Source organism: Schistocerca serialis, chromosome 3 (assembly GCF_023864345.2).
Source record: "Schistocerca serialis cubense isolate TAMUIC-IGC-003099 chromosome 3, iqSchSeri2.2, whole genome shotgun sequence".
Classification (NCBI taxonomy): domain Eukaryota; kingdom Metazoa; phylum Arthropoda; class Insecta; order Orthoptera; family Acrididae; genus Schistocerca; species Schistocerca serialis.
The window spans coordinates 47,718,828-47,736,565 of record NC_064640.1 but is presented as its reverse complement, the minus strand read 5'-3'; the positions used below and the strand labels follow the sequence as shown (position 1 = coordinate 47,736,565).

General features: G+C 36.9%; 1 protein-coding gene across 1 annotated transcript in view; it reads left to right on the top strand.

Moving 5' to 3' along the window:
• LOC126469699 (apolipophorins) overlaps window positions 1–17,738 on the top strand; it is a 738,135-nt gene that overhangs the window by 302,560 nt on the left and 417,837 nt on the right. Inside the window, exons 30-34 of the mRNA XM_050096873.1 lie at window positions 4,574–4,839; window positions 10,002–10,199; window positions 10,315–10,599; window positions 15,890–16,042; window positions 16,168–16,374. Of these exons, the coding sequence (XP_049952830.1) occupies window positions 4,574–4,839; window positions 10,002–10,199; window positions 10,315–10,599; window positions 15,890–16,042; window positions 16,168–16,374 (1,109 nt within the window). The remainder of the gene's footprint in view (window positions 1–4,573; window positions 4,840–10,001; window positions 10,200–10,314; window positions 10,600–15,889; window positions 16,043–16,167; window positions 16,375–17,738) is intronic.

Below are 17,738 nucleotides of genomic sequence, written 5' to 3'. Positions count from 1 at the left end.
AGATTTATGTTGCAGCTAAATTATAAGAAGTGATAGGTTGACAGAACCCATCCTGAACTATCAAGGGACAGTTTATTTAGTAATGGATAGAGTAGTGTGGAAAGCTGCATCAAACGAGTCTGCAGGCCGAAGACTATAACATGCCTACTCTGATATTTATTGAGAATAACAGTTCCGTATATCCTGTAATAACTGAATTCTGGTCCCAGTGAGCACTGTCATACAGCTTACAAAATTGTTTGATCCTGCAGTCTATGTACTTGGATAATTTGTGTAAACTGTTGCTAATAATATGTTTTTAATTTTCACTAAAATGTAGAATGATTGCCAATATACTGCCATACGTATGATGAGAGCTTGTTGAAGATATTAAACCAGAATACTGAACTGTACTCTGAACCCTGGACAAGGAGGCAAAATCTGCATAGAAATTATAATATATATATATATATATATATATATTTTTTTTTTTTTTTTTTTTTTTTTTTTTTATAAATCACATTTCATGAGAAACTAGTTTTTGTTTTTAGCAACAGATACATTTGAGAAGTGAATGTACTGTGAAGTGAATGTATAATTATAAGATCTGAATAGAAGAATCTACAAGATATATTTCCTGTTCACTGTATTTAATATTTTTAAAGTTTTTATTTTTTTTGAATAGATATTTTATTAACATTAACTCCATTGCAGAGTAAAGCAATTCTGATAAATGAAGTCAAAGTATATAATGAGAACATTTAGCATAACTTCCAAACATTTGCCATACTCCAGAATGAGATTTTCACTCTGCAGCGGAGTGTGCGCTGATATGAAACTTCCTGGCAGATTAAAACTGTGTGCCCGACCGAGACTCGAACTCGGGACCTTTGCCTTTCGCGGGCAAGTGCTCTACCATCTGAGCTACCGAAGCACGACTCACGCCCGGTACTCACAGCTTTACTTCTGCCAGTACCTCGTCTCCTACCTTCCAAACTTTACAGAAGCTTCTGTAAAGTTTGGAAGGTAGGAGACGAGGTACTGGCAGAAGTAAAGCTGTGAGTACCGGGCGTGAGTCGTGCTTCGGTAGCTCAGATGGTAGAGCACTTGCCCGCGAAAGGCAAAGGTCCCGAGTTCGAGTCTCGGTCGGGCACACAGTTTTAATCTGCCAGGAAGTTTCATTTGCCATACTTATAACACCTTTGCCTCTTAAACTAATGTATACTAGTATTTAACAGTTCCACTTAACTGAAATACAAATTACCAAAAATGAAGTGCACCAGTAATGCAGATGGAAGGAGGAAATGGTTTGGATAATCTCAAGCTTCCCATCCTTGTTGTGGAGCAAATAGAAAATGTAAGGAAGTGAAATGTGTAAACGCAAGTATCCAGGAATACAGTGATAGAAAAATAGCTACAGCCTTACTGTGGGGAAATTCATACCACCAACCCCCCCCCCCCCCCCCCAAAAAAAAAAAAAAATATTATATGGAGCTAAACACATTGTTGTCTCTCTGTTGTTAAGGCCATGATAACATTATGTCCCTTTTTTATGCTGTACCTGTTTCGTTTTTCACATGAAACATAAAATCAATATGAAAGCAAAGTATAGATATCCAAACAAGAAGCAACAATCTGTTTAAAGTACAGGGTAAATATACGTTCACAGACTCCTCTGATCCAGCTCCTTCAGAGCAACCATTTCTGCATAAACATGCTGCATTTCACTTTATGATATATATATCTGGCATCTGTCCATATATCCACAACGGATGTTCATTAAAAACACTGCATTGCCAAAACAAAAGCTCTAAACAATGGTTGTCAACCCACCCTGTGTACTCCTGCATACTGCAGAAAAAGAAAAGAAAGAAAGCAGGCAAAGGAAATAATAAACCCTGCAGTAGCCTCTCAAATTCCAGTTAAAATTCTGGAGATTTACTGAATAACTCAAACATTAGTGTTGCAGAGCATTGTATCTTTTTCAGCCTGGGAAGCTCTCTGATATGAACCACACAGTAAGTCTCCACACAAACACACTTAATTCACCCATGTCACATGCAATATGCAGTTGAATGGAGAATGGAGACTTCTCCACATAAGGAAAATAAAAATGTCTGTATGCAAGATCAATGTTGACAGTCAGGAATAACAGAATCCAAATCATTGTCCAGGAAATAGCCAAGTATCACAAGGTTGTCAATCAGAGAGCATTTAGTACACATCAGCAAGCTGAGATAAGTGAGACAATGACAATCTGCAGTAGCTCGTAAATCTGCCACTGTTGTTCACCCATGTGACTTGGTACTGGTGGATGTATCAATCCATGCCATGCCAAGTGACCTCATGGTGCATATGCATAATAGTGTCAACTGATCCATCCATATCACAAGTGGGATTACAAGAAACTGCATAATAGTTTAATTAAATCCTGGCTGATCTCTCCTGTATATCCAGCGGGAATACAAAATTCATTTGCCATTGAACCATCCTTGCCAATGTGGGGCAGGATAAGGTGAGTTTAGAACATCCTGCTGCGAAGGCTGGGGTGCAGCTCCTGATGCTGGTGGTGGTAGAGGAGGCACTCTTAAGTCTGACCCCAGAGATGTCAAAGTGGGCAGTGGGTTGGACTTGCAGCTTCCTGCTGGTTCCTGAGTGGACTGTGGGTCTGAAATCAGATCTGGCACATATTGGCCTTCCTCTTATGTATCATCTGGGTCCAGATACATTGGGGTGATGTATGATGGCTGGAAAACTGGGAATGCCAGGCATCCACTGGCATGAGTGTTATCTTACTACTGGATAATAAGATTGCTTTCATCAGTCGTTGGAGTGGATGAGGCAAGCTGCCCTCACTAGTGTGGCATATCCAGAGGTAGAGTTGGCCCAACAAGTGTGAGTCCAGCACTTGCAATGGGTGCTTCTAGGTTTGGCTACCAGGACCAGATGGTGGCCTCGCTGGGTGGAGATGGAGTCACATATCCAGCCAAATATGTGTCTGAACATGTACTTCCAAATGAGGATTCTGACTGTAAAAGTTGCAGCTGCTTCTTCTTCAAACTTGTGCTGATTGGGGCTGAATCAATTCTAGCAATAAGTGATGAGTGCATCCATACAAAAGTTTCACAGGGATTCAATCTTAGAATGGTGTTGCCTGATATGAGGACAAATAGGACATCAGTGCAAGACTAATAGATGTGGGTGTTAAGATTTTTTCAGTCTGCATCTTAAACATTATCACAAACATTATATAATGGCATTAGACACAGGGTGAAATGGTAGTAGTGGTAAAATTGTTAATTCCGTTGTGAGTGCAAAACTGCTGAACATTCAAAAGAGCAAATGGTAGACCATAACCTCAGACAAGAGTTAGTGGGGGTCCTGAGTACAAAATGTAGTTGCAAGATCTTGGCAGTATTTTCCATAATGCTTTGATGCATTTTATTACATATTGGAAATGAGAAGATTGTATATTAGAATCAGCCAAGTGGCCCCATGGAACTTTCATGTAAAATTAGCATGCTCTTGACCTCATGCATGGGTGAGCAGGCATAGGCCATGACTGGAAAGTTTGGGACAGTACTTATTGCTGCTACTGGAATGCCTGACAATTTTGAGCTACTCTCACAATATCTTCATCTACACATGGCCAGAACACATAGCACCAGGCAAGACCCTTCATTCTGGAAATGCCCCAGTGGAACTGATGCATGAACTGCAATATGTGAGAGCACAGAATCTCTGTAATCATTACTTGACACTGGCTGTCTTGCAGCTGCAATAATAGGGCATCTTAGAAAAGATTAAGTGCATGACACCTTTTTCAAAAATGAAGTTATGTGGAGTCTGCATAAGGAAGTACTTGCCGCAATCCAGATTGAATGAATTGCTAGCTTATCACTATGGTGGATCCTTAGGTGTGGCTGCTATGACATCTCTGGAAGAGATGGGAAATTCTAGCAGAAATCACAAGATCCTATAGAATATAAGCAATATAGTGATTTTTATTTGTTATTATGGTGTTCTATCATGAAGCGATAGAATAATCAGTTAACTTAAATTAATATTTAATCTGTAATCCATCAGATATTCTATCAGCAATATTTCATATCATCATATAATTTCTTTGTTGCATAAGCTCTGATGTATTTCAAATTACCACTTATTTTCTTTGTATGTTGTAGATTTTTTTATTTGTAATACACCAGAGCACACAAATAACATCTTTGACACAGTAACACTGGAAATGGGCTACTAGCCTGAAACCTAGGTCTTCTAAAATATAAACCTGTGAAACATATGCAAAACCATGTTTTTTGTGTGATGTAGGGTAATTAAATTAAAAAACTATAGTTAGTCAGAAGGCATCTCGTACTCTTCCTTCCTTTCTGTCTTTCTTTCATTACCGTAGAGATCAAAGTGATGAGATACATAAATACATTCATTTATCACACTGAAAGTTTCAGTAAAAAACAATATCCATGAATATCCTCCACACTGTTTCTTTTACTGTTTTTTCTCCATTGTCTATATTTGTGTACTTATCAATATAGTACTACAATATGTAATATATGAACTTTTCTTTCACACACAGGTCACTTTGAGAAGCTCACAAACAGTTTCCTCTATTTCAATATCACTACTCCAATACCAAATTATAGCACAATAGTTGGTCGTTTTGGGTATTCTGAAGAAGAACGACACTTGGTTGCTCTTGTGAAGAGTCCAGTTGGTGGTTTGGGAGTAGAAGTGCAATTCTATATTCTCAACTCCAAAAATTTTGATATTGTGTTCCAAGTTTTGTCTCCAATGGAATTTCTAAGAGAAGCAGTAATAATGGCAAAATTAAAGCCTAACACGGTAATTTACAAATAATTTGGTGTTCATTATTGAAAATTCATAATAGGGAAATACTTATACTGATGACAATACAATTTTCACTAGATTACTAATGTATGCAAAATGGAATTGTTAATAATGCAAGAGGTGTAAATTAAAATTTTAATTTTTGAATGGTGCAATGATTTAACAGAAACAATGCTTTCAGATGTGTTCTTTGCTTTTCAGGTGCAAATCACTCAGTTTATGGAAATTAAAGGAGTGACTCTGTCATAAATGTATTGTAATAAATGACTTTTTTGCTCATACAAAGAACATGTAAATGGCTTAGATACGTAGAAAGAATTCTCACAATTTATCATCAAAACATTTTGAAACCCCATGAGAGTTTAGACACAAGCTTTCAGGACCAGTGTTGCATAAAATATTAAATTATGTAGTATTTTATTTCCACTTTTATCACTTGTACCTTTGGAAATAAAACTAGACATAACTTTCTTATAAATTCTGCTCTGCTGAAGGGGATCTAATACACCACAATGAACTTGTTATCGTGATAGTGTAACACAGATTTAGAGTGTTTCCCAAGATGCACGTCAGTGAGGCCAATTCACATTTATATTTGCATACATGTTTGTGTGAACAACTATTTCTTTGTCATGAAACTAATAAAAATCCAAGGAGATACCATCTACATTGTCCACTATTGATGAAGATTCTGCACATTCAGCAGCTCAGTGTGTGAAAGCATTTCATTTGACACTTGTCGGTAAAAAGAAATATGGTGCTTCAGAAAACATATAAAATGTATATAGTCTGAAAGGTTCTTGGGCTCAGAATCTAATTGTATTGTCTACACAGCACAATATTTCCACAAGGTTACTGCTCACCTTCGTCAGGTGTGACTGTGGCTAGTTGTTGTGGCTCAGTGATTTGTGCACTTACTTACTTATTGGTAGGTGCTGCAGTCCTTGGAGAACCTTGGCCACCTTTTTCACCTATCTCCATTCATCTCTATCTGTTGCTTTCCTTCTCCAGTTCCTGATTCTCATTGCTTTTAGATCCTCTTCCATTTCTCCAAGCCACCTTTTCCTGAGGTTTCCTCTTCTCCTTTTCCACTTGAGGTTTCTTGTAAAAAATTTCTTAACACTCCACGTTTCTGGCATTCTCTGTACTTGAACAGCCTATTTTATTCTTTCATGCTTGATTTTTACTGCATTTTCTATACTTGACCAGCCCATCTTATTCTTCCATGCTTGATTTTTGTTACAATTTTCATCTGTTCAAGAAGTGTCTATAGTTCTGCATTTGTCCCTATTCTGCAGCTTTCTTCCTCTCTCACTGCCACAAATATATTTTTTGAAACCTTCCTATCAAATCTCAGTATCCAGTCTTCTTCTTTTGTAGTCATCACCCACCCTTCTGATCCATACATTACTGTTGTTGTTGTGTCTTCAGTCCTGAGACTGGTTTGATGCAGCTCTCCATGCTACCCTATCCTGTGCAAGTTTCTTCATCCCCCAGTACCTACTGCAACCTACATCCTTCTGAATCTGCTTAGTGTATTCATCTCTTGGTCTCCCTCTACGATTTTTACCCTCTACACTGCCCTCCAATGCTAAATTTGTGACCCCTTGATGCCTCAGAACATGTCCTACCAACTGGTCCCTTCTTCTCGTCAAGTTGTGCCCCAAACTCCTCTTCTCCCCATTTCTATTCAATACCTCCTCATTAGTTATGTGATCTACCCATCTAATCTTCAGCATTCTTCTGTAGCACCACATTTTGAAAGCTTCTATTCTCTTCCTGTCCAAACTATTTATTGTCCATGTTTCAATTCCATACATGGCTACACTCCATACAAATACTTTCAGAAACGACTTCCTGACACTTAAATCTATACTCGATGTTAACAAATTTCTCTTCTTCAGAAATGCTTTCCTTGCCATTGCCAGTCTACATTTTATATCTTCTCTACTTCGACCATCATCAGTTATTTTGCTCCCCAAATAGCAAAACTCCTTTACTACATTAAGTGTCTCATTTCCTAATCTAATTCCCTCAGCATCACCTGACTTAATTCGACTACATTGCATTATCCTTGTTTTGCGTTTGTTGATGTTCATCTTATATCCTCCTTTAAAGACACTGTCCATTCCATTCAACTGCTCTTCCAAGTCCTTTGCTGTCTCTGACAGAATTACAATGTCATCGGTGAACATCAAAGTTTTTGTTACTAAAGATCTTAAAATAGACAAACATATTTTGATTTTTGTATTCCTACTAACATTTCTAGATTTGAATAGATTCTACAAGGAATTATCCACTTACTGTCCTTTCTTAAATTTCTACTCCTGTCTTATCATCTTTTGTTAGATATTTATACACTTGCACTCTTTCATACTCTTTCCCATTTAATTTTATTGAAGTCTCTTTTATATCCCTACCAGGATCTCCTATCATCATATACTTTGTTTTGCTTGTATTCACATACAGTGTTAACCTCTGCACCACTACTTCTTATGCAGTGTAATTATCCTGCAAAGTTCTGACATTTCTTGCAGTTGATGCTACATCATTTGCATATGCCACCAGCTGGACTTGAGGTTAAATATTGTTACCCCTGGTTTCTTTGGCATTTGATGTATTACCTTTTCTACTCCTAAGTTAAAGAGAAGTGCAGCCCTCTCCCTAAATGGAATCCTTCTGACAACTCTTGCCTGTTCTGACATTGATAACTGTTACTTTCATTGTCATTTTCACCAGGCTCTCAAATTTTAGTGGAATTATAAAATCATTAATAATCAGGGGAATCTTATTCTTCTCTAGACTGTCACACGCTTGTTTAAAACCAATGTACAACATATGAAGTTGCTTTCTTGAGCAGTTGCCCCAGTAAACAATATCTGGTCCATTGTAGATCTATTTCTCCTAAATACAGCCCGATATTTTTTCAGTATCCTTTCCACACAGTATTCTAGTTGAGAGGTTAAAATCTTACTAACGAACTAATACAATATATCCAAGACAATATTCCTGTGGTAACTGCTGCACTCTTGACTTATTGCCTTTCTTAGGTGATTGGCAGATTACTCAAAATCATTGGAAACAAAATTTCCTGACTCTATGCCGTACCTGAAATTTGAGACTCGAAATTCAATAGGAGAGAAAAGTTTTAGACCGCACCTCCAAATCAAAACAAAGTTGGTCAATTGTAACATGAGACACAATTTAGGTCGAATGGATGAAGATACAGCTACAGTAGTTTGGTTTGAGTCATAATCTTAACATTCAAGCTTTACCAAGTAGCCATTGCTATGTTTCAGGCACTCCGTCCATATTTATACGGGTACCCTTCCTTTTTCAGATGCTTCATCTGATTTGAATCGATTGCTTATTTAGCTTTGATCTGATAAGCGCCGTTCTCTTTGTTATAGGTGTTTACATCACTCTTAAGCTGAAAATGCATTATTGTACTGTGACACTGGACTTGCATTCGGAAGGACGACGGTTCAATCCCGCGTCCACCCATCCTGATTTAGGTTTTCCGTGATTTCCCTAAATCCCTCCAGGCAAATGCCTCTGAAAGGGCACGGCCAACTTCCTTCCCCATCCTTCCCTAATCCGATGTGACCGATGACCACGCTGTCTGGTCTCCTTCCCCAAACCAACCAACCAATCAACCATTATTGTACTGTGTCATGCATTGTTTGTCGCATTCTGATAATGGGTGTTTACGACCTGTCGCCGCTCGTGGCATGGCTTGCTTTTGTGCCTGCTACCGCCACTTACAATAAAAAAAGAGAGGAATTGTCTCATAAGTGAAACAGTGGCAAGAGACTTTTATTTGTTGTTACTTACACTGTCCCAGCTTTGACTACCCATCAGTATAATTGCACTGAATTTATTTGTCTGTGACTGATGATTCCTTAGTGCTACCAGTGATAGTTCGCATAATTTTCTGAGTTGAAAAGCTTTGCCTCTGTTAATTAAGTTGTTAGCTGTATGACTTTGATTACTTCTTTAATGATGGAGTCTCAGTTTGTGGAGGGAGATGTCTATCTTCATCATATCTGTATTTAATGCAGTGACACATCTAGCCAATGTGTCACTCTGTTGAAAGCAGATACAATGAACCAGATGAAACATGAGATTAAGTGAGCCAAAAATCTATTGGTGAAAACAATCTTGATACAGGAAACAGCATGAATTATGGAGAGACCAAGATCTTGTTAGCCTCCATATACTTCACTTTTGTCATTAAAGAAGAAGTTGAAATATTTATAGCTACCAACTTAATGACCAGAGACACATATTTTCAGTTCAGAAAAGCATGGGAACCAGTATTGGTGGAACAAAGAAATCATCAGCTGCCGACAAACTAATTCAGCTAAGCCAGCACCAACATCTTTCCCACACCCAGTCACAGGGGTCCAAAATTTGTGCCTGAACTTTGCCATGCCATGCATGCAGCATCTGCCACTAGCCTCCCCCACAGGGGTATTGATGTCAATGTTCCCTGTGACGATGATATGGTCCTCTTGGTACCTATACTTTTCTAGTGAACCAGTGTATATACTGACAAGACACAACAGCTAGCCACAGTCACAGGTAGAGATGACAAGCAGGTGCTTCATGTAAATATTATGCATTTTAGACTCTAGGATCTGACACTGTGCCTGAGAATCTTCAAGCAGTTCTTACATCAAGAAAGTCCCAAACAGCACAATATCTTTATAGTTTGAACTATCTTCATTCAACATATACCATTATATTCACATTTACTTACTAGTAATTCCCTTAATAACCAGTATCAGTACACTCTTTGCTGACTGTGGGAGCTCTGCTTCCCTGTGTCACCCAAGGGCACTGGCCAGCCCAAATATGAGGCCAACCCATCTGGAACAGTCTCCCTTGCAGTAGTGTACTATCCTGCCCATAATTACACATTTAACATCTTTGCTAAGCAGTATGTAGCACTGTGGTTGTCCCTGTACTTGCTAACATTCCTTTTATTATGCTCATTCAGGTGGACTTTCATTGTTCAAGCATTCATCATTTTACCATTACTTTACATGCTTCTATTTATTTTTTATTTATTTTAGTTTTGAAATACAGTGCTACATATTGCTTAAGTAATTTTAAAGAATATTAAGTTTGTCAATACTTCTCATTTATTACAGGCAAATTTCAAAGTGGGCTGGAACAAACTAATCCTAGGATTTTCTGGAATTTGGTATTATATGAATATTACAAATTTTGAGTATTCATATAAAATTTACACACCAGTAGAGAGATTTGAAGAGACTGGCTTTACTGCCAAGATTTTATATGGAAATGGACTTGATTTTGACATGAGCCTCCTACTAGCCGGAAAGAAGGTATGTATAATAATATATAATTTTACAATATAATGAAGTTTTTAATCACTTTGAGAACCAATATAAATACTTTGTTACCTCAGACAACTTGAAACATAGCTATTGCATGTTATAGATTGGAGTGAAAGTGAAAGGACTTAATAAGCCACGTCCACCAGTTGATCTGCAAATAGCAAACAAGAAACTGAATTTTCTGGAAGCAGAAGAGGATGACTATTATGATGATAGTCTATATGAAGAGGCACTTAGCTGGGAAGGTCTTGTTGAACTGGATGCCGTTATCTACCCAACAATTAAAGGATTTTTGGAAATTGATGAGAAAGACACTCTGTATGCAGTGCATGGCTACTTGGTTTTGCCTAATGGAACAGCAGAATTTTATGATGACTTTGACTTCATTGTGAGTATGGAGCAATCACAGAATTGCACTTAAATTTATGTATTTTGTTTTAAAGCTGAATGTAGAAAAATGACTTACCATTGCATATTATCTAGATCATGTACAATAATGTATCAGAACTGCAACTGTAAATTTTAAAATCTGAATTTGTAGAAAAATAGAGCACATATTTACATTTTTAATGAATAGTTAATTAGTTAGGTAGTTTCATGTTCTGCGGATCATTTTATACCATAAATTGTAATGATGTGGAGCAAGTCATGACATTTAAAGGGTCATGTTCACTCCAAGAATTAATGAAAAAATTCTAAATTTAAGATTGTAACATATTGCATTTTATTTTTTAATTGCTCATGTAGATTACATGTTGTACAAGGAGTGTACTACTAATACAGGACAAGCCAAGTAAGATGGTTATGATACTACATGAACAATTTTTTTTCTGCACAAGAATTTTAGATATCATATAGATACTATTTTAGTTATTTTGTAAATACACTGATGTGCGAAAAAGACAAAAGTAACTTGTACACAACGTGTCACTGCCATGCAACATAGCTCATTGAAACTTGGACCATACATAGAAAGAACTACTCGAATTTAGTGCAGAAAGTAACTGAAAGAAACACACAATGAGACAAACAGATGTGACATGTTTATCCAAAGACAATAATAACAGTGAAGTCACTGCAATTTATGATGATCCCCTAGCTTTTTGGAAATGTGGGAGATGGTTCTTAATATGGTGTATGATCACCACAGACTGCAGTGCATGCCCTGCAATGTGCACCCATGGTGTCCACAAGATTGGTATGGAGATCTTGTAGGAGAGCTTTCCATTCTTCCCCCTCCCCCCCCCCCCCCCCCACCCCACACATTGTTGACAACTGTTGGGTGGTCAACTGCTCTGACTCATCAGAGTTTAACATTTGTTGGCCAGGGAGTCTGATTTTTGCAAGTTTTTCTCATAGTTTGTTTTTGTGTGGCATATATTTAGGACATCCTAAAATGATTTGATTAAAATCTGTGTCATCTTCTGGATGTTTTCTACATGTGGAAGAGTCTATCATTCTGTTCCTTTAGAGGCATACAAGAAAACATATGTTTCAACATTATTTGAATAATTGCTATCACATTCTCCTTGGAAGATCCTTCAGGGTGTACTATGCTCTTGTTGGATTAGTGTGCTGTACAGAAACAAATTGAAAATCTCTTTTCCCATGATATTTTCCACTGTTGTTCCCATTGCTGTTATGTCTCATTTCTTGAAACACGAAGAAGGTCTTAATATGGAAGCTGTACAAATAGTGGATTCTCTTCTTTGATGGTGACTTTTGAAAGACCATCTATTACCTCATTATGCTGAACACCTGGGTTCCCCTTTAACCACTTTAGATGAACAACTATATTTTCTTTCCTGAATTTTGTTATTAATTCCACCACATCATAAATACAGGTTTATCATATTTCCACTTCCAATGCTCTAATTGCTCTGAAGAAATTATAGTCAGAATTAATGATTTGCTCCCTTTTTTGGTTCCAAATGTAACTGATTATTTAATTTTTAAAACACCATTTGACTGTGTATTACTATATGTATATCCTGTACTATCTAGATTTCGGCTTTTATGCCATTATCAAGTATCATGGTAAAAGTTTTTAGTCCATTATTGTGTCACATCTATTAAGACAGTCCATAGCAGGCCCTTTGGACTGCCTTAACAGATATAACATAGTAATTGTCTAACAACTTTTAGCATTGTACCTGATAAAGGCATGAACGCTGAAATCTAGATAGTACAGAAGATAAATATATTAATACACTATTAAATAGCAGTTTACTCTTTTAAAAAATGTTGCATGACTATGGCTCAACACCATCAAAAACTTTTTGTAGGCAATAATGTTCACAGTCCCCTTCATTGTATGTTTTGGATTTGTCAAAATAGAAGGTAAACATTAATACAACCGACAAACTGCAGGGATGGATTCCTGACTGGAAATGGTGGAAAAAAGGTCCTACTATGAACATGTGTCCAGAAATGGGCAGTGTGCATGCAGCAACAACAAATCATTCCAGAACATGATACGGAGCTGCATTGCATCCAGGTCACAACGGATGGTCAAAGACATCCTGTCAAGGATAAAGCTCAGTATTCAGCAGAAAGAGGATACCCAGAAGGGAGAATCCATCACCACTGGTAGTGAAAGGCTTGTCTCAAATTGATGTTTTGACACAGGAGAGCGAAGTGTCACCAGTGTTTATAAATATTATAAACAACAGTCTATCAACCTCATATCTTTTACCTACCAATCAGAATGGGTCAACAGTGCAGAGTAAATAATATTGTAATAAATTACTTGTAAGATAACTGGCCACATTTTCTGCATATATACAGGTTGAACATTAATAAAACCGACAAACTCCAGGGATGGATTCCCAGCTGGAAATGGAGGAAAAAAGGTCATATGAACATGTGTCTGGAAATGCATCGCTGCCATGCTAGATGGCACTGATGAATAAATGTGGCTTCCATGGGATGCGATGCACTCATTCATATGTCTCGTCATGGACTGCTGCACTCTTTCACACATTCTGGCTTCTGTCCAAATAGCATCACAAGTGTAGAACCTGTTCCTCCAAATCTGGCATATTCACAGTCTGCCACCTCTTTTGGTCTGTCTGAAAGTATCCATAATCACACCCAGAAAGGGCTTGAAATGGGCGATGTGATTGGTGTGTGTGAGAGTACTTGTTTTGGTATAGCTGTGCTGCCTCTTGACCATTTCCATCTGCTTTGCCATACACAAACACCATCTCGGCTTGTTCCTGACGTGAATACTGAATCATTCTGCTGTTTACTGTACACTGTGTCAGTCATGCAGCCTGCAACACACAGGGAACACACAGCATATGGTCAGATGAACTTTCATTTATCAGCACCATCTACTGTAGCAATGATGCATTTCTGGACATAAATTCATAGGGCCTTTTTTCCTCCTTTTCCGGTCACAAATTTGTCCCTATTAATTTTCACCCTGTGTATAAGCAGAAAATGTGGCTATCTGTCTTAAAAGTAATTTATTATAATATTATTTATGCTACACTGTGAGCTGTTCTGACTCAGAGGTAAAAGACATAGGGTTCACAGACTGTTGTTTATAATCTTGGCCAAACAGTGATGACACTTGGTGCTTCTGTATCAAAGAAAACATCAATCTGAGACAGCAGAAGCCTAACAGAGGTGACAATTTGTTTCCTTCTGCGTATCTTATTTCTGCAAAATACTGATCTTTATCCATGATAGGATGACTAATTGTTATGGATTTTTTAATCAGATTTTTTTAAATACTTCTCTACAGATACCAACAGAAATTTCTTTGGCCACTATTAGAATTTCATTAGTTGGTGACAATATAAATGATTCTAGGAACCATATATGTCCATTTAGTTTTTGTAGTACATTTTGTGAGGCATTTGCAAAAAGAAGACTCCTATAGTCCAGTGTTTCAGTCCATAGAATAAGATATATTGTTCCAGCTTGAATGCCCATTGGCACAAGTGGGCAAATCGCTGATGTATAGGCAGCCAGGCAGCTGCGCCAGATCCAACACAACAGTTCTGAACAGGTCACATGGTTAGTGCACATGCTGAATGCATGTGATTGAGCCACCTGTGGTAGCTTTTATTAGCTTTGCCGGCCTGCAAGGGATCTCAGGGGTATCTGGGAGAGATTGTGTCCTTCAGGGATGGCACTGGAACAGCCTAGTATAATGTGATGAGGATGTCCAGTTGAGTTCCTCGCCACTCATGACTTAACAGCATGTAAGACATTCAGAGCTTTTTCTATTTTTGTAACAATATGATTAATATGCTCTGTCCAGAATAAGTCTCAATGCCTTTTCTGATGTTCTGAGATTCAGTTTGTAAGGTCAAAAGCTTGTCATATTCACAGAATACTTTCACATTTTCATGCAAAGAAAACCATAGAATATTTAGAAGGTGATATATTAAGACCATTCCCAAGGGACCATTAAGATAGATCAGCTGCATTATTCAATCATGATCACCACAGTTTTAAGCTGACAGATGCTGTATATATGCAGACACATTTGTGTATTGTAGTACATGAACAGTGGGACCAAATAGTTTATCCAAATGTACCACTAATGCAGCATTTAAAAGGGGGCATCAAATAGCAAATATTTCTATGATGAAAATAATTTTTCTGAAATAAAGACAAATATGTGGATCATCTAGATCCAATATTTGCAAAAATGAGGCAATGTTGCTAGTATACTGTAAGGTAATGTGCCGTAGTGAAGGTTTTTTTCAGTATCAACCATCAGGATGCTTAAATAGTCAATGATACTTCTCTCTTTCTATCAGCTGTAGTGAAACAGTGAAAAGTTTTATTGTGTTGTAACCACCAATTGATACATAATTTGAGACTGCTTTGATACAATTGTGATAATTTGTGCATTTGGTTCTCAAGAAATTTCACTTTCTGCTCATATTGCATTAAAACTGTGCAGCAGTTCATATCTTTGGTGTATTGAATATTACAGAGAAATTTTTTGATCAATTCTGGGTGTCATGTTAGTACAATATTTAAGAGCCAGGAGAAGGAGGCAGCAGAAATAGGGGATGTGGTAGGGCTGGGGAGTAGCTGGCAACTCGGGATATGGGTGATTGAGGCAATATCTTAAATTCTGTGAACAGTGATACTCTCATGAAAGAGTTAAAATATCATGAATTACCAGTATGTGTCCCATCAAATCTGTAATGTTTTGCTTAATGTCTGCTGCCCTACATTGTTTTGGAAAGACAGCTCTCCTCTTTTGTAGCTATGTATTTATCTACAGTTTTATTTTCTGCAGTTTATTCCCACGTGTGTCAGACATTCTCTCCATTGCCATTCCATTTAAACTGACTTCCATCAGTACTGCCTTGGCCTTGATTATTTTCTTTCCTTTGGAGATTTTATAGATGATCCAAGTATAATTTACTATCTTTTTCATTCACATTAACAAACATTAGTTTATTAATGTTTATGAACCAGTTTTTCTCAGGATTCAATATATGTTGCAATGCAGTGTCTCCAAGTTTCTCTAATTTTTGCCATAAATTGTGAACTAAGTGTAATGCAAATTTAGTTTTACTATACTATTTAAAAAATAATACTGTTGTTTTACTTAGTTGTGTGTTAATCAGGATAGATCAGTCTGAAATAGTACATAATAGTATCTCAAACTTAAATTAAGCTTGTGTTAATATGAACTTTCACAGGACTATTTCACCATCACTAACAAGTTGGTTATAACGTCTCCATTTACGTCTTTTAAAGAGATACAGTCTGATCTGGACTACAAAATAACTGAGACAATTTTTGGTTTGCTATTTGACCTCAAATCCAAAGATACAGATGGAAACTGGGCAGTGGTACGTATGAAATAAATTTCTCTTATGCTTGACTGAGCAAAGTGAAAGTTATTTGATTTCATGACAATACACACTCATTTTTATTAAAATGTATTTGTTAATTACTTATTTGTGTTTATTCACAGTCAGGTATGTTACTGAATTACACAGCTTTGGAAAGCACTATATATAGGCCCGAAACTCATTATATGCACATGAACATTTATACACCATTCAAGAGATTCAAGAATGTAGATGTCAAAGCTGGACTGCAAACAGGAAATGGCTTATATCATACAAATTTTAATTTATCTACTGATTACACTTCAGTTGCTGCCACTGGGAATCTTAAGGTAAGAGCATTGAGTCATTTTTGTGTCTACCTTAAAATTAAAAATGTAAAACTAGTCAACTAGAAATTCAAAAGAAATTTTAGAGATATTCAAAGGTGAACTGAAACATTATGACCTCTGCCCACTGTGAGGCTGAATTCCATCTGGTATCATGGTGGGAATGTGACACAGTAAGGAGAGTATTTAAGCAGAGCAGAGATGCATGAGAAATCATTCTAGTGAGAAATGTGTTGGAGACAGGAAATCAGCCAACATACATGATCTTGGAAAAGGGCAGACTGTCATGAACAAGCATCTGAGATCCAGTGCAGCTAGATGGCTTTTTCATGCTAGAGGCATGAGCATCTGTGGAAAGAGGTTGACGAACAGTGAAATCATGAGTTCACTGAGATCATTGACTTGCCCACTCTGTAAAAAAGATATAGTCAATTATGATCGTGATTGGCATGGGATCATAGAGATCAATCAATGAAATAATAATAATAAAGATTTTATTGTCTTTAGGCCATTACAGCAATTGACAACGTCAAATGAAGTTACAATTTACAATACAGTGTGATAAGGTATTGACTACTGAAATATTTTAGCTTATATTACAATAAATGTACAGTGGGTCATCTGTTGGATTACTGCATTTTACAGTTGAAGAATTCATTGGTATCATAGAACAGGTGGGCAATAAACCATTCATGCAGTCTTTCTTTGAATGTATGTTCAGGAAGATCCTGTATAGCATGTGGCAGCTTATTAAATAGTTTGTGCCCTGTGACTTCATAGCTATTTATTGATTTTGATAGTCTGTGGCAGGGCGTGTATATGTGTTTGATGCTTCTTGTGTTGTAACAATGTACATTTTCTCTACGTTTCACATCTTGTAGGCTCTTCTTTGTAAAGATTAAGACATTGTATATATATATATATATATATATATATATATATATATATATATATATATATATATATATTTTTTTTTTGTTTAGCAAATAAGGGTTTGCAGTGAGCCTTATGTGAAGAATTTGTAATTATCCTAATGGCTTTCTTCTGCAATAATAGGATGTCATGTATATGACTACAGTTACCCCACGAGATAATGCCATAGGATATTATACTTTGGAAAAATGCAAAATAAGATGATCTGATGTATGTTTCAGGTACACAATTTCTGAGTTGTCTTAATAAATAAATTACTCTAGATAGCTTACTACTAATATAGTTTACATGTTGGCTCCAGGATAACTTTTCATCTAAATAAACTCCCAGGAATTTAACAGAACTAGGGTCATCAGATAGTGGCTTGTCTCTTAGAGTGAAGATTATCTGCTGAGTTTTATTTTCATTTAGCAGGAAACCATTTGCTCTGAACC